The sequence below is a fragment of the Dermochelys coriacea genome, chromosome 7, assembly GCF_009764565.3.
Source record: "Dermochelys coriacea isolate rDerCor1 chromosome 7, rDerCor1.pri.v4, whole genome shotgun sequence".
Lineage (NCBI taxonomy): Eukaryota > Metazoa > Chordata > Testudines > Dermochelyidae > Dermochelys > Dermochelys coriacea.
The window spans coordinates 20,997,623-21,019,621 of NC_050074.1; the positions used below are offsets into that span (position 1 = coordinate 20,997,623).

The 21,999-nt window shown below is 40.9% G+C and overlaps 1 protein-coding gene across 1 annotated transcript; it reads left to right on the forward strand.

Moving 5' to 3' along the window:
* Window positions 1-106: 106 nt before the first annotated feature.
* CHCHD4 (coiled-coil-helix-coiled-coil-helix domain containing 4) lies at window positions 107-21,672 on the forward strand. The gene is made up of 3 exons (XM_038408950.2): window positions 107-340; window positions 8,328-8,426; window positions 20,491-21,672. Exons 1-3 carry the CDS (start codon window positions 319-321, stop codon window positions 20,781-20,783), a joined length of 414 nt encoding a protein of 137 aa, XP_038264878.1. The 5' UTR covers window positions 107-318; the 3' UTR covers window positions 20,784-21,672.
* Window positions 21,673-21,999: the final 327 nt, after the last annotated feature.

The window sequence follows — 21,999 nt, forward strand, 5'->3', positions numbered from 1 at the left end:
CAAAGCACGCCGGGATAGGCAGAAGGGTGGCCCGCAAAGCTCCGGGTCCTAGCTGGGGCCCCCGCTTCCCTAACGGCTCCTCCGTTGAGCTGCGACCAATTGAGGGCACCCTCGTCACAGCCCTCAGGGGCTTGAATACGGCTCTCAATCAGGCGCGGAGACGGGCAGCCCGGGGTCCTTCTGCGAGCCGAGTGAGAGGTCGCAGGGCGGCGCGCCGGCTGCCGCTGGTTCAGGCGCTGGCGGGGGCCGACGGGTCGCTGGCGGGGTCAGTCAGTCGCCGCGGGCCGGAGCTGCGGAGAGACCACCCCAGCCCTCACCATGTCCTACTGCCGGCAAGAAGGTGCGTGGCGGGGGGAGGGCCGGCCCTCCTCTCGGTGCTGGGGGGGAAGGGCCTGCGGGGGCGTTGTGTGAAGGGCCTGCTCTCTGGGGAGGGGGGGTTTGGGGGCTGCGGGCTGGGGCAAGAGAGCACGTGAGGGGGAGGGGAGCCACAGCAACCAGTGACCCCGCGTGGGGTAGAGGGCACTCGGACCGCCTTCCTGCCCGCACGTGGGGACGGGCGGCGCCCTGCACAGCCATCAAGGGCAGTGCTCCTTGGAGGGCCATAATTCACGGGTGCAGTGCGGCTAGCTAGCCTCGGGGGTTATAAAATCAGGAGCCCTTCCCCCGTGTTTGCCTTCTGTTTTTTGAGCCTTTAGGGTTTGCTCATATCCCCTTTTCATGCTTCCCCCCCCCAGTCATGACCGCTAGGGGCTTATTTTATTTAAAAAAAAATACGGTTGAGTCTCTTCATTCCAGTAATTGCCGTGTTAAGAAAGACATCCCCTATTATCAGATTTGTGATAAAATAATGAGAGTTGACCACTCACTGGCATAAGATGTCTCTGAGGCCAAAGGTTTAGTAGGCATCAAATAAGGCTTAGGCATATGCACGCATGGTAAAAATACCCAGTTATGCTACAGTGTAAGAAATAAAACCCTTGTACTTTGCAGCGTAAGCCATTTTATAGCAAGCGTTAAATAAGAACCTACTCTCAGGGCTAGTCTACGTGGTGCCTCAGGGGGGTTGGGTAAATTCTAAAACATGCCAACATTCTACCCTAAGCATTTTAGGATTCACACCCCCTCTCGTGCGCATTGCCACACTGTGTAGATGAGACTTAATTGTCCACTATCTGGTTACCTTGTACCTTCCTTTGAAGGGCTGGTGCTGTCTGTGCCGGAGATGCAATACTGGGTTATATGGACCACTCATTTAATCTGACACGGTAATTTCTATGTCTTTTAGCCAGATTGCACTGTGGTTGTGCTAGCTCTCACCATCTGAGCTGGGTCAGTATTCAGATGGGAGAACAAGGAAAACCCCAAAGCTGCACAGGATGGTGTGTAAGACATACTGGGAGCATGCCAGTTTGGCTCCACATTGACTCGGATATCCTAGTATGGTGCTACTGGGTGCGGGCTCGAGGGTGAGGCTGGGGGTGATGGGTTTGGGGTGCAGAAGGGTGCTCCGGGTTGGCGGGGGGGCTCAGGGTTGGGGCACAGACTTCCCTCTGGCAACTCCTGGTCATGAGCGCAGCGGGGGTACTAAGGTAGGCTTCCTGCCTGTCCTGGCACTGAGGACTGCGCTGCACCCCGGAAGCGGCCAGCAGCAGGTCCAGCTCCTAGGCAGAGGCTCGAAAGCAGCTCCATGTGGCTCTCACCCACAGTGCATGGAGCCCTGTGCATGTTCCACCCCTCCCCCGCGGCCTAGGAGGCGGACCTGCTGCTGGCCACCCGGATCTGAAGGCAGCACAGAAATAAGAATGGCAATATCACAACTTCCTTACAGTGGCCAGATTTCACAGTCTGTGATATGTTTTTCATGGCCAGGAATTTGGTAGGGCCCTATATATCACACCTACTGCTTTACAGCTATTCACTAGGCCAGTAACCCTGTCAAGGAAGGAAATTAGGTTGTTTTGGCATGATTTTTTCTTGAAAAATCCATGCTGGCTATTCCTTATAACTCTGTTATCCTCTAGGTGCTTACACATTGATTAATAATTTGTTCCAGTATTATTCATGGCTGCAAAGTTTGCTTGACAGGGTGGAGGGTTTGCAATCATGCACTCTACATTGTTTGAAATAGCAATTGCCACAAAGACACTTCACACACTTCACTGGTATATTTCAGACACATCGAAATGAAGATTAGTAAATATTTCACCAAACGTTTATACATCTTGTAATTTGTATGTGTCCACTAATGGCAATCATGTTACCGAGAGCCAGGAAAGCCTTAATTTCTAAACCTACCCTCCCTGTTGACTCACTGTGGTAGCTTCAAGGAAATGTGAGACACAGGGAGGCTATTGTATATCACCCTTTCTCTTCCCTCCCAAAGGAAGGATTATTTCCCAATGAAGTTTCCAACACTTCCTTTTGGGAGACTATTCTGCAGTCTCATAGACTTCAGTTAGAAAAATTTACCCTGAGAATCATCCTAAATTTCCCCTAAACTTTCCATTACTCTAGTTGTATACCCTTGGACCTTCACAGTGAGTTCTACCTTTGTAGTGTTTATACCCTTCAAATCTTATGCGGACTGTATTTTTCTATCTTTGATAGTGTTCACAGCACTTCACAATTTAATATAATAGGCAAATTTAATGTGATCTTTACTTTGTTCATTTAGATCACTAATGAAAATATTAAATCCATCCCTAATACAAAAGACCCCCTCAATAGTCCACTAGACATTTGCCTGGAATTCAACACGTGCCATTTATCAATACCCTTAGTTTGTGTCCCTTTAGCCAACTCTCAGTCCATTTGATGATATTGCTATCCAAGCCAGTTTTGAATTACTGGTTTCAGAGTAGCAGCCGTGTTAGTCTGTATTCGCAAAAAGAAAAGGAGTACTTGTGGCACCTTAGAGAGTAACACATTTATTTGAGCATAAGCTTTCGTGAGCTACAGCTCACTTCATCGGATGCATTTGGTGGAAAATACAGAGGGGAGATTTATATACACACCCAGAGAACATGAAACAATGAGTTTTATCATACACACTGTAAGGAGAAAAGGAGTACTTGTGGCACCTTAGAGAGTAACACATTTATTAGAGCATAAGCTTTCGTGAGCTACAGCTCACTTCATCGGATGCATTTGGTGGAAAAAACAGAGGAGAGATTTATATACACACACACACAGAGAACATGAAACAATGGATTTATCATACACACTGTAAGGAGAGTGATCACTTAAGATAAGCCATCACCAACAGCAGGGGGGGGAAGGAGGAAAACCTTTCATGGTGACAAGCAGGTAGGCTAATTCCAGCAGTTAACAAGAATATCAGAGGAACAGTGGGGGGTGGGGTGGGAGGGAGAAATACCATGGGGAAATAGTTTTACTTTGTGTAATGACTCATCCATTCCCAGTCTCTATTCAAGCCTAAGTTAATTGTATCCAGTTTGCAAATTAATTCCAATTCAGCAGTCTCTCGTTGGAGTCTGTTTTTGAAGCTTTTTTGTTGAAGTATAGCCACTCTTAGGTCTGTGATCGAGTGACCAGAGAGATTGAAGTGTTCTCCAACTGTTTTTTGAATGTTATAATTCTTGACGTCTGATTTGTGTCCATTCATTCTTTTACGTAGAGACTGTCCAGTTTGGCCAATGTACATGGCAGAGGGGCATTGCTGGCACATGATGGCATATATCACATTGGTAGATGCGCAGGTGAACGAGCCTCTGATAGTGTGGCTGATGTGATTAGGCCCTATGATGGTATCCCCTGAATAGATATGTGGACAGAGTTGGCAACGGGCTTTGTTGCAAGGATAGGTTCCTGGGTTAGTGGTTCTGTTGTGTGGTGTGTGGTTGCTGGTGAGTATTTGCTTCAGATTGGGGGGGCTGTCTGTAAGCAAGGACTGGTCTGTCTCCCAAGATCTGTGAGAGTGATGGCTCGTCCTTCAGGATAGGTTGTAGATCCTTGATGATGCGTTGGAGGGGTTTTAGTTGGGGGCTGAAGGTGATGGCTAGTGGCGTTCTGTTATTTTCTTTGTTGGGCCTGTCCTGTAGTAGGTGACTTCTGGGTACTCTTCTGGCTCTGTCAATCTGTTTCTTCACTTCAGCAGGTGGGTACTGTAGTTGTAGGAATGCATGATAGAGATCTTGTAGGTGTTTGTTAGGCTTTTTTCCTAAAGGCTTTCCTCCTTCCCCCCCCCCCCCCCCCCCCCCCCGCTGCTGGTGATGGCTCATCTTAAGTGATCACTCTCCTTACAGTGTGTATGATAAAACCCATTGTTTCATGTTCTCTGGGTGTGTATATAAATCTCCCCTCTGTATTTTCCACCAAATGCATCCGATGAAGTGAGCTGTAGCTCACGAAAGCTTATGCTCAAATAAATGTGTTACTCTCTAAGGTGCCACAAGTACTCCTTTTTTTTTTTTTTTTGAATTACTGTAACTTTTCAAAAAGAACGGGAGTACTTGTGGCACCTTAGAGACCAACACATTTATTTGAGCATAAGCTTTCGTTTTACTGGCTACTGTAGGGAAGTTGTAGCACCTTAGAGACTAACAAATTTAAGGATGGCAATACCACAAGTACTCATGTTCTTTTTGTGAATACAGACTAACACGGCTGCTACTCTGAAACCTGTAACTCTTTAACGTTCCTGATCTTCAGTGAAATGAGCTATGACCTTGGCTTACACATTAAGAGCTGCCAGTTTCTTGTTTAACTAGTTTGTAAACAGGATATATACAGAGGTGCACCTGAATTTTAGTTCTTATGGTAACTCAATTGCAAAAATAAATAAATTTTGACAAGTCACAGTCAAGACTGCCTAAAAGTACTACCTGCTCTGTAGCAAATTACCTTACATGCATGCTAGAAAGAAACTTCTCCAGGAAAAGCAGTAATTTTTAAGGTCACCTTCACAGTAGCTATGCTTGCCAAGATAAGACTAATCACTTTGAATGCTTCAGGGCGTAAAATAAACTCCTCCCTAAACCCTGTGGTGTCTGCCCCACATCATCCCCCAGCTCCAAATGTACAGCATTATGGAACTCTACTTCAGTGACGTGCACCCTAATAAAATCTGGCTACAACTGATTAGATGTATTATGGGGTTTTCTAGTTTCCTGAGGAGGAGGAATATTGGACTACATAAATAAATGGTGTAATGTGGTACATAGTTTCTTAGTAATTGACTGATGGTCACTGTTTTTCTATGCTAAACTTTAACCAGTGCTAGCTAGTTAATATTTTAAAAGACTATTAAAAAAAAAAAGTTATCTGGTGTTTGACATCTGGGAAAGATCAGTATGAAGCTAGTTATTTTGCTTTTAAGTTATGTTACATCTGCATATGTGGCGAGTGCATAGGGGGTTTGCAGATGTTCTTAGCAAGCCAATGGTGCCTTATGGCTCTGACCTTTTTAAGCTTACCTGAAATTAGCCACTACATTTGCCGTTTTTAGCTGCCTTAGTATATCCTAGCAGAAATCCTGCCTATATGCCTCAAGAGAATATGGTTTGGGTCCTGTCTTTACTGCCAATGGGACACTAAACTTCAGTGCGGAGAAACAAAATGAATTCTTTGCATCAGTCTTCATGGCTGAGGATGTGAGGGAGATTCCCAAACCTGATCCATTCTTTTTAGGTGACAAATCTGAGGAATTGTCCCAGATTGAGGTGTCATTACAGGAGATTTTGGAACGAATTGATAAACTGAACAGTAATAAGTCACCAGGACGACATGGTATTCACCCAAGAGTTCTGAAAGAACTCAAATGTGAAATTGCAGAATTACTAACTGTGGTATGTAACCTATCATTTAAACCAGCTTGTACCAGATGACTGGAGGACAGCTAATGTGATGCCAATTTTTAAAAAAGGCTCCAAAGATGATCCCCGGCAATTACAGGCCAATAAACCTAACTTTAGTACCAGTCAAATTCGTTGAAACTGTAGTAAAGAACAGAATTATCAGTCACATAGATGAACACAATTTGTTGGAGGAAGAATCAACATGGTTTTTGTAAAGGGAAATCATGCCTCATCAATCTGCTAGAATTCTTGAGGAGTTCAACAAGCATGTGGAAAAGGGTGATCCATTGGATACAGTGTACTTAGATTTTCAGAAAGCTTTTGACAAGGTCCCTCACCAAAGGTTCTTAAGAAAAGTAAGCTGTCATGGGATAAGGGAAGGTCCTCTCATGGATCAATAACTGGTTAAAATGTAGGAAACCAAGGGTAAGAATAAATGGTCAGTTTTCAGAATGGAGAGAGGTAAATAGTGGTGTCCCCCAAGGGTCTATACTGGGACCAGTACTGTTCAACATATAAATGATCTGGAAAAGAGTGTACACAGTGAGGTGGAAAAATTTGCAGATGATACAAAACTACTCAAGATAGTTAAGTCCCAGGCAGACTGTGAAGAGTTACAAAGGGATCTCACAAAACTGGATGACGGGGCAACAAAATGGCAGATGAAATTCAGTGTTAAAAAATGCAAAGTAATGCACCTTGGAAAACATAATCCCAACCATACACATAAAACGATGGGGTCTAAATTAGCTATTACAACTCAAGAAAGAGATCTTGGAGTCATTGTGGATAGTTCTCTGGAAAACATCCACTCAATGTGCAGCGGCAAAAAAGCTGACAGTGTTGGGAATCAGTAAGAAAGGGATAGATAATAAAACAGAAAATATCATATTGCCTCTAGAAATCCTTAGTACGCTCACATCTTGAATACTGCATGCAGACGTGGTCGCCCCATCTCAGAAAAGGTACCGCAAAGAGAAACAAAAATGATTAGGGGTATGGAACAGCTTTCATGTGAAGAGAGATTAATTAGACTTCAGAGTAGCAGCCGTGTTAGTCTGTATTCGCAAAAAGAAAAGGAGTACTTGTGGCACCTTAGAGACTAACAAATTTATTAGAGCATAAGCTTTCGTGAGCTACAGCTCACTTCATCGGATGCATGTGAGCTGTAGCTCACGAAAGCTTATGCTCTAATAAATTTGTTAGTCTCTAAGGTGCCACAAGTACTCCTTTTCTTTTTATTAATTAGAGTGGGACTCTTCAGCTTGGAAAGGAGACGACTAAGGGGGGATATGTTAGAGGTCTATAAAATCATGACCGGTGTGGAGAAAATAAATAAGCAAGTGCTGTTTTCTCCTTCTCGTAACACAAGAACTACGGGGTCACCAAATAAAATTAATAAGCAGCAGATTTAAAACAAACAAAAGAAAATATATCTTCACACAATGCACAATCAACCCATGGAACTATTTGCCAGAGGATTTGTGAAGGCCAAGGCTATAACAGGGTTCAGAAAGAACTAGATAAGTTAATGGAGGATAGGTCCATCAATGGCTATTAGCCAGGATGAGCAGGGATGCAAAACCATGTTCTGAAGTGTCCCTAGCCTCTGCTTGCCAGAATCTGGGAATGGGTGATGGGGAATGGATCACTTGATGATCATCTGTTCTGTTCATTCCCTCTGAAGTCCCTGGCATTGGCCACTTTTGGAAGACAGGATATTGGGCTAGACGGACTATTGGTCTGACCCAGTATAGCCATTGTTATGTTCTTTTATAACTTTAATTCTGAAAGGTCTTTTCACATAAAGGGTCCCTAATTTTTTTTATTGTGGTTCCTAGGTGTCAATGAAATACAAATAATAGTGGGTCCTGGAGTAATTTCTAACCCCAAGTCCATGAATCCTAACAGTTGACTCAGAATCTCTGATAGATGGACACCTATGGTAGCCTTGAATCCCTTCAATGAGGACCCCTCTACATCTCCCCTGGCATCAAGTTCTATTGCCTAACTGCTCTTATAAAGATGTGAATATTTTTCCTAAATTACCCTGCTGTATCTTAAGCTCATTATGTCTTGTTCTGTCCTTGTTGATTAATCAGAATAATTGATTCCTGTTCTCTTCATACGATCTTTTATGTATTTGTAGACAGTTATGCTGTCTCGCCTCAGTCATCTTTTTTTCTAGATAGAACGTAGCCTGATTCTCTTAATCTTTCCTTGTAGGTCTTATTTTCCAAATCTTTTTGTCATTTTTTAGCGGCTCTCCTCTGAACACTCTCCAACTTGTCTTTTTTAAAATGTGATGCCCAAAACCAAACACTGCTCCAATTGAAGACTAACCAGGGTCAAGTAGAGCAGACTCATTAGCTCTTAAAATGAATGCATCTGTTTACATGCACAACAGTTCAAAAGCTCGTACTATGCAGCGGCTTTGTAAATGGCTTGTTTTGTCTCAGCTTAATCCTTTTTCTGAACTCTTGCTTTTTGTCTTTCCTTAAAATCTTAAAGGAAAAGACAGAATTATATTCGTGACCAAAGAGGACCATGAGACACCAAGCAGTGCAGAACTGGTAGCAGATGACCCCAATGACCCTTATGAAGACCAAGGTCAGTAACATTTGGTAAGAGGATCGTAAGACATATATTTAACAATCTAATCTATTTTTGTGGTTCCCATTTAAATTAATGGAGTAAGTCCCCAGAGAATCTCTAAAAGCTAGGTCATTCTTTTTTCTAATGCGGTACCATTAAACTTACTCTTTAACTTTACTTTAACTTACTTTTTACTTTTAAACGGAGACATATTCCTTGTTTGTGTGTGTTCCCCTCTGGTGTTATCTGGACTGGTGATCTGCTAGGTCACTCCAATCCTTGACTCTGGGAGCCAGCCTTGCCCTGCTTTGCTGTGAGAACCCCCACACCTGGGCTGTTCACACACAGCCTCTAGCATGCAAGTTGCTCCTTGGATTGTGCAACCGAATGACACTAGCCAATATTTCTAGTGTCTAGCCCCAGACACAACCCTAGGAACCTCCGTCTTCCAGTGTCCAGTTATGCCCGCTGGACGCTGCAAGCCTTTATGAGTTTGTCAATTTAACAAAGAAATTGATATGCACCAGGCTTGTTATCCCAGGGGGAGTCTCTGACACACTTCAAACCAAACACACTGCTTCAGGTAGAATAAACAAACAAATTTATTAACTACAAAGGTAGATTTTAAGTGATAGGCAAAAAGTCAGTGGTTACCAAAATAAAATAAAAGCACGCGGTCTAAACTCTCAACCCTATTAGACTGGGCAACACCTAGATTAAGCAGTTTTTCTCACCCCACTGGATATTGCAGTCCTTAATATACAGGTTTGTTCCTTAAACCTGGGCCAGTCTCCTGTGTTGGAGACTTGTTTTCTTCTCAGTGTCCTAGGGCGTGGCTACACTTGCAGATGTAGAGTTCTGTGAGTTAAACTCTGAGAGCGCAGTAGGGAAAGTGCTGCAGTCTGTCCACACTGACAGCTGCAAGCGCACTGGGGTGGCCGCATTTGTGGCACTTGCAGCAGCATTGGGAGCGGTGCATTATGGGCAGCTATCGCAGCATGCAAGTGACTGCCGCGTGCTTTTCAAATGGGTGGGGTGGGGTGGAGTGTGTTGTGTGTATGTGGTGGGGGGAGAGTGGGTTTTTGGGGTGCTGAGTGTGTCAGCATGCTGTCTTGTAAGTTCAGACCCCCCCCCCCCCACTCAAAGCAAACAGTAAATGTTTGCTTTTTCTCAGAGCTGATAAGCAGCTGGTTTCTCCAAAATGGAGCTTTGAAAGGGCATTTCCGCATTCCTGCAACCGATTTCACAATAATGACAAGAGAGGCCACTTGACTTAAGGGGATTATGGGACGTTTCCAGAGGCCGATCAGAGTGCAGTAAAACAACACCTTGTTCACACTGGCTCCGCGGCGCTCCAGCGGGGACGCAGCAAACATTATTCCACTCGCCGTGGTGGAGTACCAGCAGCGCTGTAGCCACGGAGTCAGAGCGCTCTACGTGCCTTGCCAGTGTGGACGGGTAGTGAGCTAGTGCACCCGGGACTCCTTTATTGCGCTGTAACTCGCAAGTGTAGCCATGCCCTTATTTGTTTGCAGTGAAGGTGGGAGCAGGAGAAGGACCCAGTATGTGTCCACTCTGTCTGTTTTATACCCTCAGTCCATGTGCTTGGGGAGCACAAGTCCACGCATGTCTGGGGGGCATTGCTGAGTCTCTCCAAGCAAGGTTGAGCAATTCCCCTGGTGTGGCCTCATGCAGGTGAGTCATTGCATTGTAGCTCCCTTGCTGGACAATGGCTATTGATGGGTTGTTTGACACCCTGCCTGGGCATTGGTTACTTTCCTTGCTGTTGCCTCTGGGGAGCTAATATCTGGCTGATTCCCCGACTTACAGCATGTTTTAGTGGCCACCATGCAACACACTTCTCCTAACTTCATATGCATTAATGATACACATATATGGATAGAGAAATGACTTTCAGCGGAGCATAACCTTTCTTCTGATACCTTATAATGCATGCTTTATATGTGAGATCACAATTATATGAAAATGAGGAATATGGGGGTAACAGTCTGCTCCCCCAAGGTATAGAATGTCACAGTATGACCATAGTTTATTTGCCATTTTGGCAAACAAGCCACAAACTTTCTGCAATTTCTCAATTTAATTCTTTCTTGGAAACCAAAGTCAGTTAATCATGTCTTGAACAGGTCTAAGAGGAGGAGTTAACACAGTTTAATTCCATACAGTAGCTTAGTGTTTCTCTAACTTCTTTATTCTGCATGTTTTCTAATGGTCCCACCTTCAGCCTCAACTGCTTCAGTCCCTCTCCAGTCCTTCAAAATGTTTAGTTCTGCAGACTATCACACATGCAGTTTGTTGCAGTAGTAGTCTGAGATTCTTCAGAAATCCCAATTAGTGTGAAAGTGATTTACACCCATGACTTTGTCATGTTCTGCACCCAGTAACCCATTTCAACAAGTACTAAAACTATTTTCCTTTTCCTGTCACATAATGACCACACTAAAGGGATCCAACTGTCACTAATGCCTTAAAAGGCAAGTAATTTAACATTTGCAGTTTGGAACTGAAGTTTGCCAAAATATCATGCAAGATAAACCAGTACTGATGCTAAACCGTTCACATCTGCAAGTGAACAAATTTAAGAACTCTCTGCTTTTACTACTGCTATTTATTATCTTTTTGTGAGACAGAATAACATGGGATTAAGCCTTGTAAAATCATGGTTGCCTTTGGCAAGTAATCTTTTTTTCTTAAAATCGGTGAGTAAAATATCTTAGTTTATAGTCATGGTAAAAGCTGAGTGGATATATTTTGACCCAGGCTAATAAATGTCCATGAAAATTTAAGACTGGATTTGGGATTTATTGGATTGCTTTTATGATCACCAGGCACAAAAGGCAACTGTTTGAAATATGAGTGCCAGAAGTTGGGACCTTAATGGAAACAATCTCATTTTTAGAGGTGCTGAGATTCACAGCTCCTGTTGAAATCAGTTGGAACTGTGGACACTCAAGCAATTCTGAAAATTGGTTGCTTTTATTTGAGTGCATAAGTTCAGGTACTCCAGTTTGAAATTTGGCTGTAATGTCTACTTCAGTTTGCATGAATTGAGGTATACTAAGTATCAAGTCTTGTTGCCTCCAATTTTGACTGAAGTTGAGCTAAGTTGTTTCTTTTCCCAGCTGAAAATCTGCTAAACATACAGTAGCTAGCAGAAACTCTGCCCCTAGCATTTTAATCTCCAGGGGGCAGTATTCACACATCATTTAGCACTCAGAAAAGGATATTGGTGGTACAAACATACAGTACACAGTCTAATTTGAACCATCTTTTCCTGGATAATTAAACTTTTTTGTTTTCATACATAGATTTGTGCTAAAATGAGCGTGCATTACATACCTGGACAGATTCTGAACCTGTTTACAGCAGTATTCAGAGTGAACAGTAGTATCTGAACACATTCTCACCATGGATCCTTTGACTTTTGTAATGATCTAAATGAAAATTGGGACAAGGGAATAGAGCAATCTTTTGACTTTAGATGCTACATGTATGTCAGGTGAACAGACTTCTTTCAGGTAGAACAATAACTTACCAGACGCTTTCCCATAGCATTCTTGATTCAAAGTCAAAAGTTCTTTTTGAAGTTTAGGACAGTATGGTGAGAGATGCTCTGTACCCTAATCTCTTGGCCATTAGTCAGTTCACCCACTCAGAAAGCTGCTAGAATATATGAAGTGGAGCAATATTCTGAGGTATTGCTCAATAAGGATGTGATAGCATATGTATGTTAGAAAGAACATTTAACCCTTTATGTATGCAGTTTTAACCATTTATGTGTGCAGTTGTTTAACCCAAGACATTTAGTATTAGCCCAGTATCTGTGAATTTAAGACAATGTTATGTTTAGGTGGTAGGTTGAGAGAACAGCCCATGTGGAACTTCTTGTGAAAGCTAGTAATAAAAGATGATTAAACAAGTGAGCTGTAGCTCACGAAAGCTTATGCTCTAATAAATTTGTTAGTCTCTAAGGTGCCACAAGTACTCCTTTTCTTTTTGCATAACTTCACAGTAACAGGTAAGTAGAAACAGACATTCTTACACAGAACTTGATGAGGTACCTCCGATATGGTGCTCAAAATAAGTTTAATTGGCTTTCTCAATATATGGGACTGGCAGGCTTGGTGTGATTGAGGTTAACTTTACACTCTTTCTGAGATGAAAAGAAATAGCTGGTTCCCCCCTTAAACTTTCCAGTGTGTGTGTCTTATTTCTGAAAGATGTGTAGAAGCTAAAGTTTAATATCTGTTAGGAGTTCCTTTACCCCTCGTATTTTCAGGCAGGACGTGGTATTGACTAAGAGCCAATGCTCAAACAGCAAATTTGTTTTCACCAATCTGCACAATAAGATTTGTCAGCATCTCCTATATGAAAGCAGTGCATCAGCTTCTAAAGATTTCAGCTAGAATATGGTACTGGCCATGAAATCCAAACTATTTGCATCTGTTTTCTTCTCAAATTATGTCTGTATATACAACTCCCTGATTATGGAGAGGAGACTAGAGCCCACAGTATCTACAAATAGTCAGTTCTGTAATACAGTTGACCCTTATATGAAAAGCATTTTCTGAGAGAAGTTTATCTGGTCAGCCAGTAATTGTATTCTGTGGAAAAAACAATGAGGAAATATATTTAAATGCTGTCTCAAAATTTTAGAAAAAGCCGTTTTCTCTTAAAGTATAGTGTTAATAGCCTGTGATGGGTGATCTTTTTCATTGATCAATATGGTGGTGGTAAGATTCCTTACTCCCTTCTGCCTGGCCTGTCTGTCTTCTGCAAAACTAGACTGCCAAAAATAAAGATCCCACCACAGCCTCACATCTGGAGAACATATAAGCTCTTGGAGACATTATAATGCATGTTAACAGTTCATAGACTGATAAGTCACCTTACGTGGTGTACAACTGAACAAAAAAGACTGCTGCTTACATTCATGCAGTCTTGGGATATATGAAGCTGCTTCAAGTCTTAGAATATCTCCCATTATCATTGTAAAGACAGTGTGTTGGAATTTTTTTAAGTGACACTTCTGTTCTGCACTAGAAGTCATGTCTTCAACAACTGGGGCTTCTCTAGTAACGGGGTGTGTGAATGTAAACTTATCTTATTGGAACTGAGCCATAACAGTTCATGATATTTTGAATTATATTAATAATTATGGTCCAGCAAGCGAGTCAGGTTTGCTGTATTGTCAGTGCCAGATCAAAAGAGGGAAGAAAAGGATCTCTTGGCGTTGGTGTGATGCAGAACAGCCATGCAGGTGATTCGAACATGAACTCTGAGCATAGTTGTTCTCTCGGGACCTGTAAGGACAAGTTTCTTTGTTGTTCTTTCATGGCAGTGGTTGCACAAATGAGGTTAGCATGTCATAGAATCTAGATCCTTTCCCAGTTGGACAGCCTGGCAGAATTTTAAGGTGGCCAAGACAACTCATCTGGAAGGGCCAGTGAAATGCCATGTTTATGTTGGATGTGGAGGGGCTTTGGTGGGAGGGAGATATGTATCCTCTCACAAAGCAGTAATTCCAGCACTTTAGACCTCCTCCTAGCTGTACTCTGGATTTATATTCCCAATTTGGCCTGTCCAGGCCTATTATGGGTGGGAGAGGAGAGACAAAAGGCCAGAAGCTAGTTATGTTGGGGAAATCTTGCAATGAAAAGGATATCTTATCCCTGTCCTTTCCATTGGGAATACATATGATCCAACATGAAAATGGTTTTTGCATTAAATACTGTAGTATGCTTTTTTGAACATGCTGTGAGTTGCTGCCAATATTTAAGGGTTTTCTCAAAGCTTCTCACTTCAGCTCTCCAAAACTACAACAATAAAACAATCAAATAAAAAAAACAATAAACAATTCATGTATCACAGATAGCAGTTGTATCTGAGGGGAGGGAAATCTATGGAGAGGAAAGACATGGGCAAAACATTCTGAAGCATTGTAGGGCAGGAGCTCTAGTTTATTGTGTGGTTTTTATTTAAAAGAAAATTGGAAAAGTCTTTAGCCGTTCATAAAGTAACTTGCAGATTTTTTTTAATTTAGCTTATACTTTGAACAGGAGATGTGATTTCCAGTGTTCAACTTCTGGGGCATAATTCACAGTAATGGGCCTTTTGATCTTTTTTTTACTGTACTATAAACAGAATAATCACACTTAAGGAGGAATATGCTTATTATATAAATGCCTTAATCTGCACTGAGTCCTAATATAATGTAAACCTTTACATTTATGCAGAATTTGGTCATTATTTTGCAGTCTTCCTAACACATGGTATTACAGTGCAAAACATAATTTTTGTTGTTGTAGCTCTAGTTGTTAAATTCCTCTTTTAAATCAAAGATTATCTTTTTTAAGTTTCTGATCAATAGATTGCATAGGAAAATCCTAATTATATGCTGCTTCTCTTGGGTAAAGATATAGGTGTATTATCCTTCTCCCCTTCTACACTGTCAGTTATGAGGATTCAGTTACAATTATCAAAATGTCTGGAGCCCACTTTCTAAGCCAGAATTATTAAAAGTACAATGGGCAAAGCTGCAGATGATTCCTAACTAAGTGGGATGGCAAAGTGTGAGAGAGAGATTTTAATTATAGCTTTTGGAACATAAAAGCTGTACCTAAAGTACATTGTGACTCTCATTATAACATCCTTTCTTCACAGGGCAAATTGCCTAAGAATCTCCATCTGCATTTGAATTACAGAAAGATGAAAAAATATTTTTCCCAATCTAAGACTTTGCTTTTTGCTTCCACAGTGCAAACAGATGAACATTACAGGTGTCGAATTTTTCAGGGTGACTGTTCCTAACTGAGGACCTGTTCCTATCACTTGCAAAATATATATAATTTAAAATTGAGAAACCTGTTAATTGTTTTTAAATAGTTTGTGCGTGCCAGGTGACTTTTGTGAATGTTACAGCACTGTTAGCATAACTAATGTCTTACATAGAAAGAGTTAATCACAAAAGATTCTCAATAAATAGATTGTAGTGTAAAAGCAGGCTCTATATTGAAATCATTGTCTAATGGCAGGAGTGGTTCCCAAAAGTGCTGGGGAAAGGCACAAGCCCTTCCCTGAAACTTCCCATTATGCAACAAACGAGGATCATAAACAGACCAAAAAAAAAAAAATTTCAGCGGAGGGAAAGGATGCTACAAGATCATGTAGGGTACGTGTCTTGACAGTTCCATTAACTTTAGTGCTTTTGTGGGTTTTTTTAAACTTTTCATAGGTGAGACGGTAGAAGTGGGTTTTGAGGATAAATTTAAATGAGGGGGATGACTTGACTTCCTCTTTGCACTGCAAGAGAGAATTGTGTGGCTTTCCAGTCTTGCTAAAGAAACCAGCAGAGCTTGTAAGCTCCCAGTCTTCAATAACTTAATTTTGAAGAGCCTATAAGTTCCTCAAGGCTAATTGTTTTGGGGTTTTCCTGAGGTTTTTTTAATGGGGAACATGTCTGAAGAGGATTGAGAAACTAAAATGTTAATATTTTGAATTTAAAATGTTCAAAAGTAAGGAAGTTAAAACAAAGGTTCTCCTAAGAATGTTAACTCATCATCATTGCACCTTTTGCAATTTATATTCCTGTGTTTAAAAGGTATATAAAACATAAATGTTAAGTGCCCTTATAAAATATACAGGATATGCCAAACTCGTATTCACTTCTTGCATTCTGGGTATTTTAAATTTGTATATTCCAATGCCAGAAGGGACCATTGTGATCATACAGGCTTACCTCTGTATAACACAGGCCATAGAACTTCCTCAATATAATTCCTAGAGTATATATTTTAGAAAAACATCTAAATTTTAAAATTGCCAGTGATGGAGAATCAACCATGACCCTTGGCAAATTGTGCCAAGGTTAATTATATTCTCTGTTAAAAAATTTGTCTTCTTTCCAGTCTGAGGTTTTGTCTAGCTTCAACTTCTGGCCATTGGATCATGTTATACGTTTGCAAGATTGAATTACCCATTATCAAATATTTGTTCCCCATGTAGTAGTTATAAATTATGATCAGGTCACCCCATAACCTTCTCTGTTAAGCTAAATAAATTGAGTTCCTTTAGTCTGTCACTATAAGTTGTGTTTTCTATTTCTTTAATCATTCTCATGGCTCTTCTCTGAACCCTTTCCAATTTATCAACACCTTTCTTGAATTATTGACATCAAAATTGAACACAGTATTCCAGCAGAGGTCACACCAGTGCCAAAAACAGAGGTAAAATAACTCTCTTTTTCTACTCAAAATTTCCCCGTTTATGCATCCAAGAATCGCATTAGCCCTCTTGGCCATAGAATCGCACTGGAAGCGCATGTGCAGTAACTCTATCACAACCCCCAAATCTTTTTCAGAGTCACTGCATCCCAGGATAGAGTCCCCCATCGTGTAAGTGTAGCCTACATTCTTTGTTCCTAGATATATACTTAGCTGTATTAAGACGCATATTGTTTGCTGACATCCAGATTTCCAAGTGATCCCACTTGATCTGTATCAGTGACCTGTCCTCTTTAGCATATACCATTCCCCCCATTATTGTGTCATCTGCAAAGTTTGTCAGTGATGATTTTATGATTTCTTCCAGGTCACTGATAAAAATGTTCAATAGCCAACAACCAATCTTTGCGGGACCCCCCTAGAAACACATCTGCTGGATAATGATTCCCAGGTCTCGAACTGCGAACTATCAGTTAGCCAGTTTTTAATCCATTTAATGGATGCCTAGTTCACTTTATATGATTCACATTTCTTAATCAAAATGTCATGCAGTACCAAGTCAAATGCCTTAAAAAAGCTAACAGAATGTTGGGAGTCATTAGGAAAGGGATAGATAATGAGACAGAAAATATCATATTGCCTCTGTATAAATTTATGGTACGCCCACATCTTGAATACTGCGTGCAGATGTGGTTGCCCCATCTCAAAAAGAGATATATTGGGACTTGGAAAAGGTTCAGAAAAAGGCAACAAAAATGATTAGGGGTATAGAATGACTGCTGTATGAGGAGACATTAATAAGACTGGGACTTTTCAGCTTGGAAAAGGGATGATGAAGGGGGGAATATGATAGAGGTCTATAAAATCATGACTGGTGTGGAGAAAGTACATAAGTGTTAATTACTCCTTCTCATAACACAAGAACTAGGGGCCACCAAATGAAATTTATAGGCAGCAGGTTTAAAACAAACAAACAAGAAGTATTTTTTCACACAACGCACAGTCAACCCATGGAACTCTTTGCCAGAGGATGTTGTGAAGGCCAAGGCTATAACAGGATTCAAAAAAGAACTAGATACATTCATGGAGGATAGGTCCATCAGTGGCTATTAGCCAGGATGGGCAGGGATGGTGTCCCTAACCTCTGTTTGCCAGAAGCTGGAAATGGGTGACAGGGGATGGATCACTTGATGATTACCTGTTCTGTTCATTCCCACTGGGGCACCTGGCATTGGCTACTGTCGGAAGACAGGATTCTGGGCTTGATGGACCTTTGGTCTGACCCCGTATGGCCGTTCTTATAATGCCATTGGATGATTTAAAAAATATAATGCCCAGCAGAATGCCACTTAAAAGCATTAATAAAGGAAAGACTTTAGAGGTGTAGTAGATAATAGATATACAAGCTCACATTACAAGCCAACTGCAACAAAAGTCAATATTCCAAGAATGAATTTGTAATGTTAAAGGGAATCCTAATGCAGATCTCTGATACAACCTAATTATAGGCACTTAAGTAGGTTAGAGAGGACAAAACGTATTACCATAAGTGCATACATTTTTTATTTGTGGCTGTGATATCAATTTCCATTAGCTAAGAGGGTTTAGGTTGGATGAGCTCTGCAACGAATTGCCAGCCTAAGCCCTGGATCTGTTATGATACCAATTGAGTGGTTTTCAAGCGTAGCCTCAACTAGTACTTAACAGTAGGTCTGGATTAGAGGATCAGTGTGCTGCAGACTACCTCCAGAAGAAAAAGTGCAACTTTCTATTAGTTCAGAGATTAAATTAAAAAAAAATCCTGCCCACTTGCTTCCTAGGTGACCTTAGAGGTGTCTGGGTAGAATTCTAGTTAATATACTATATCACTTTTAGTGTAGGGAGATTCCTCTGTGCCTCTGGTCCACTGGGAACAAAGCTCTTACTCTTGTTCAGCTCTCTTTTAAAATGTGGTTTCTGTGCAGTTGGTATTAGAAGCTTGTGTCTTTTTAATGATGAGATTAGTGGAGTTATACCTATTTTTCTACTCTTAAAATATCGAGGAGTATGTGCCAAAGATTCATGTGTGGAAAGTCATAATTTACAATTGAATTTTCTGTGTCACCATGCAGACTTGAGTTTTAAAACTAATAATTTCTGTTTCAGATTGAGGATTATATGACAAGGAATTTTATTACTGCAATGTCCTGATCAGGTTATTTTCAGAAAACTTTTTCTATGTTCTTAAAGTATGTGAGACACAACCAGTCATTTTAAGAGTTGATATTCCGTAATTTCCCTCAGTGACTTCAAATTCTAGTTTGGTCTGTTTACAAAGCAAAATCATATTTATTTTACACTGCAAGATCAACCTACGTTCTTTCTGCTTTATATCATCCCTAGCAATAGAGAGTCTTCAACAGGCTGTCCACCTTTTTTATGACGACCTGCTTTCTCTCCACCCGACCCCCCAGCTATAGTTTGCCAAAGATGCCATGATGCACTGCACTAGCTACATCTTGTCCATGAAAGAGGTTGAATTTTTTCCAGCAGGATAAATGCCAATTCTGTGAGCATGTCCAAAAGACCCATGCATGACAATGTTCCAGTCTTTGGGTAGTAAATAGCACTTCGAACACAGAAATGGTATGAAGGAGACTGTGCAGTTTACTACTAGGCTTGGTGTAAAGCAGATAGTCTGAATTCAGTGCCTTCTGGGGTGCTGAACCAAATCCACTTTGCTTCAGTTGTAAATGCTGTTTTCTCCTGGCCTGATCTAGTTGAAGGAAGTGAACTCCAGAGACTCACAAGATTCTTGAGCAAAAAATAGTAATGTTTTAAGTATGTATACTACAATAAGTGCTTAGCTATTGTTTTTCCTACTTTGTTCATTTTTGTTTTTAAAAATAAAACCTGAATTGTGGCCCTCGAGCGCTTGGGGTAACATAACTGTAGGCCCTGTGCAGATAGAATCTTCAGAGAGGATCTTAAACTCTAAGAAGTCTCTCCTGAGCATGTGCAAACTTCAAATAAATAACTAACTAAATAAAGCATATAACTTAGCCAAATCTGGGCAGATTTTCACAGGGACCGCAAAAGACACATCCCTGATACAAAGGCCACTGCCCTACCAAATTTCAAGTCCCTGTTACAAACATGGAGTCACTAGAACTTTTCAAAGAAAGTCACCCAAATTTTTTTAACATGGGCAAAACATCTTTTCCTAGCCTTGCTCTCAGCAATGGCTGAAGCTTTATGGCTTAAATTTTCAAAAAATAAATTTGATTGAGGCAGACACTCATCAAGGAAAACTTCAGTCCAAACAGTTAAAAGTTTGGCACCATAATAAGTGACTGAAAACAGGGACTTATAGTGGTAAGTATCAGGTGACTTTAAGTTATCTTCTTGGGGGATGAAGGCTAGTAGCACAACCTATAATAACATTACCAATTTACTTTATTTTATTTTTTTACGAACTTATGTTTCTTGATATTGTTAAGCTGTTTAACTACTTGCCTTCACGTTTTGTGTTTTCATTCCTAGAATAGATCTTGATATCTTTTTCCTGTGATGTTGTCATTGTGTCCTCTCTTCTTCTGTACAATGTCTTCTCTGTTTCCTTCCCTATGATTTCTTTATTCTCCCAGAGACTGAATTGGGCCATGAGCTAACCTCTCCTCTTTCCCTTTCTCAGCAGTGAGTCATACAGGTCAGAGTTGAGGCACATTGGCTGGCAATAAAGGGTGGCTTGCACTGCTGTCACCCAGTACATTTCATAGAACAAAATTCACCTAAAAACAAAGAAGACAACCTATAGGACACCTAATTTTTATTCTGTCTTTTGTCTTTTTGTTCAGGATTGATATTGCCGAATGGAGATATCAATTGGAATTGCCCGTGCCTTGGTGGAATGGCTAGTGGTCCCTGTGGGGAACAATTCAAATCGGCCTTTTCCTGTTTCCACTATAGCACAGAAGAAATAAAGGGATCGGACTGTGTGGACCAGTTCCGGGCTATGCAGGAGTGCATGCAGAAGTATCCAGACCTTTACCCCCAAGAAGATGATGAAGAGAGAGAAAATCAGAGCAAAGATTTGGAAACCACTCCTACAGAGGCTGCAGTAGCCAAAGAGGAGAAGGGATCTAGCTAATGAAGAAGCATGGAGGCTCTTGTCTCAACTCCTTAAAATCAGACACCTGGACGTTTTGAAAAGTGTCTGTCTTTTGAGTCTTCAAGAAGTGTTTCACCTTTAATGATCGATACACTGTATTGTATGAAATAACTTATTACAGGAGCAGAGACCTCAGCCCTGTGGTCTTAAAGTAAACACTGCAGAAAGAGCAAGTCTATATGTATGTACTGTGTAAACTGTTAGTGGGTAGAGCCACTGCTTTAAAAAAATTTCTCCAGTTCTCAGTTTGCAGATTGGGTTGAATAATGTCTGTAAAAATATAAAACATACTTTTTTCAACCAAAAAGTTCCATTAGCCAGTGTGTCAGGTCTATATCCATTTCAGTTCATTCTGATCAGTAGTTGTTCCTTTTCAATGTGTTCTGTGCTGTTGATAGGAAAAGCATTTTGTGGAATTTCTTAAAGCTTCTCTGCTGGAGAGTAGCCCTTAAAGTTGGAAAGGAGCTAAGCTTAGAAGTTGCAAACTCCATAATTTCAAATGGCACTAAAAGATATTGGCTGCATATACTACTGATTCCAAGTAAAGATTTCCTGAAAACTAAAGTTAAAATGTGTGGCTTTTTTAATTTTATGAATTGAATATGGCTTTTGCCTTTTGAAAATGGTAGGTGTGTTGAGCAGTTTTTGATAAAACTATTAAGTGAATGGGAAGAATGCTGATCATTATGTTCCTTTGTTCTGAAAGCCCAGCTTTTGAGGTCCCTCTGTTAGTGCCTGTTCTTTCTGTATAGACATGTTCTTACAATATGCCATTGACAATAAAATTGAAATGTTACCCGGAGTAACACCCTCAGAGCAGATACTGTGACTTGAGCAGATATTAAAAAAGCAAAATCTTTTTACCTTGCTTAGAAGCCTATCTCATTGTTTTTACTTTTTTTTAAATTAGCAGTGCTCGTATTGAAAGTAGAGCATGACGTTCTCTTACATTGTAAAGAGATTTTTAACTCCATCTGAAATTCCTCTTAGGTTAAAGTAGTTGACTTTTGTATTTACCACGTGTATGGCTTATTCCTTCTTTCTCTGAGAAGCATGAGCAATGAAAACCCTCCTCAGGCTGGAGTGGGATTAGTACAGGACACATCCCAGAAGTCCATAGTGGCTATGAAGCAACAAGAACCTCTTTCCATAATCCATGAATTATATGAAGTTAAGTGTATGTAACATGAAAGGT

Excerpts from the sequence above, each read along its gene's own strand:
- CHCHD4 (XM_038408950.2), top strand. The coding sequence starts at position 319 with ATGTCCTACTGCCGGCAAGAAG. Across the intron at positions 341-8,327 it reads GTCCTACTGCCGGCAAGAAG|GAAAAGACAGAATTATATTC; the intron begins GTGCGTGGCGGG and ends AAAATCTTAAAG. Across the intron at positions 8,427-20,490 it reads TGACCCTTATGAAGACCAAG|GATTGATATTGCCGAATGGA; the intron begins GTCAGTAACATT and ends CTTTTTGTTCAG.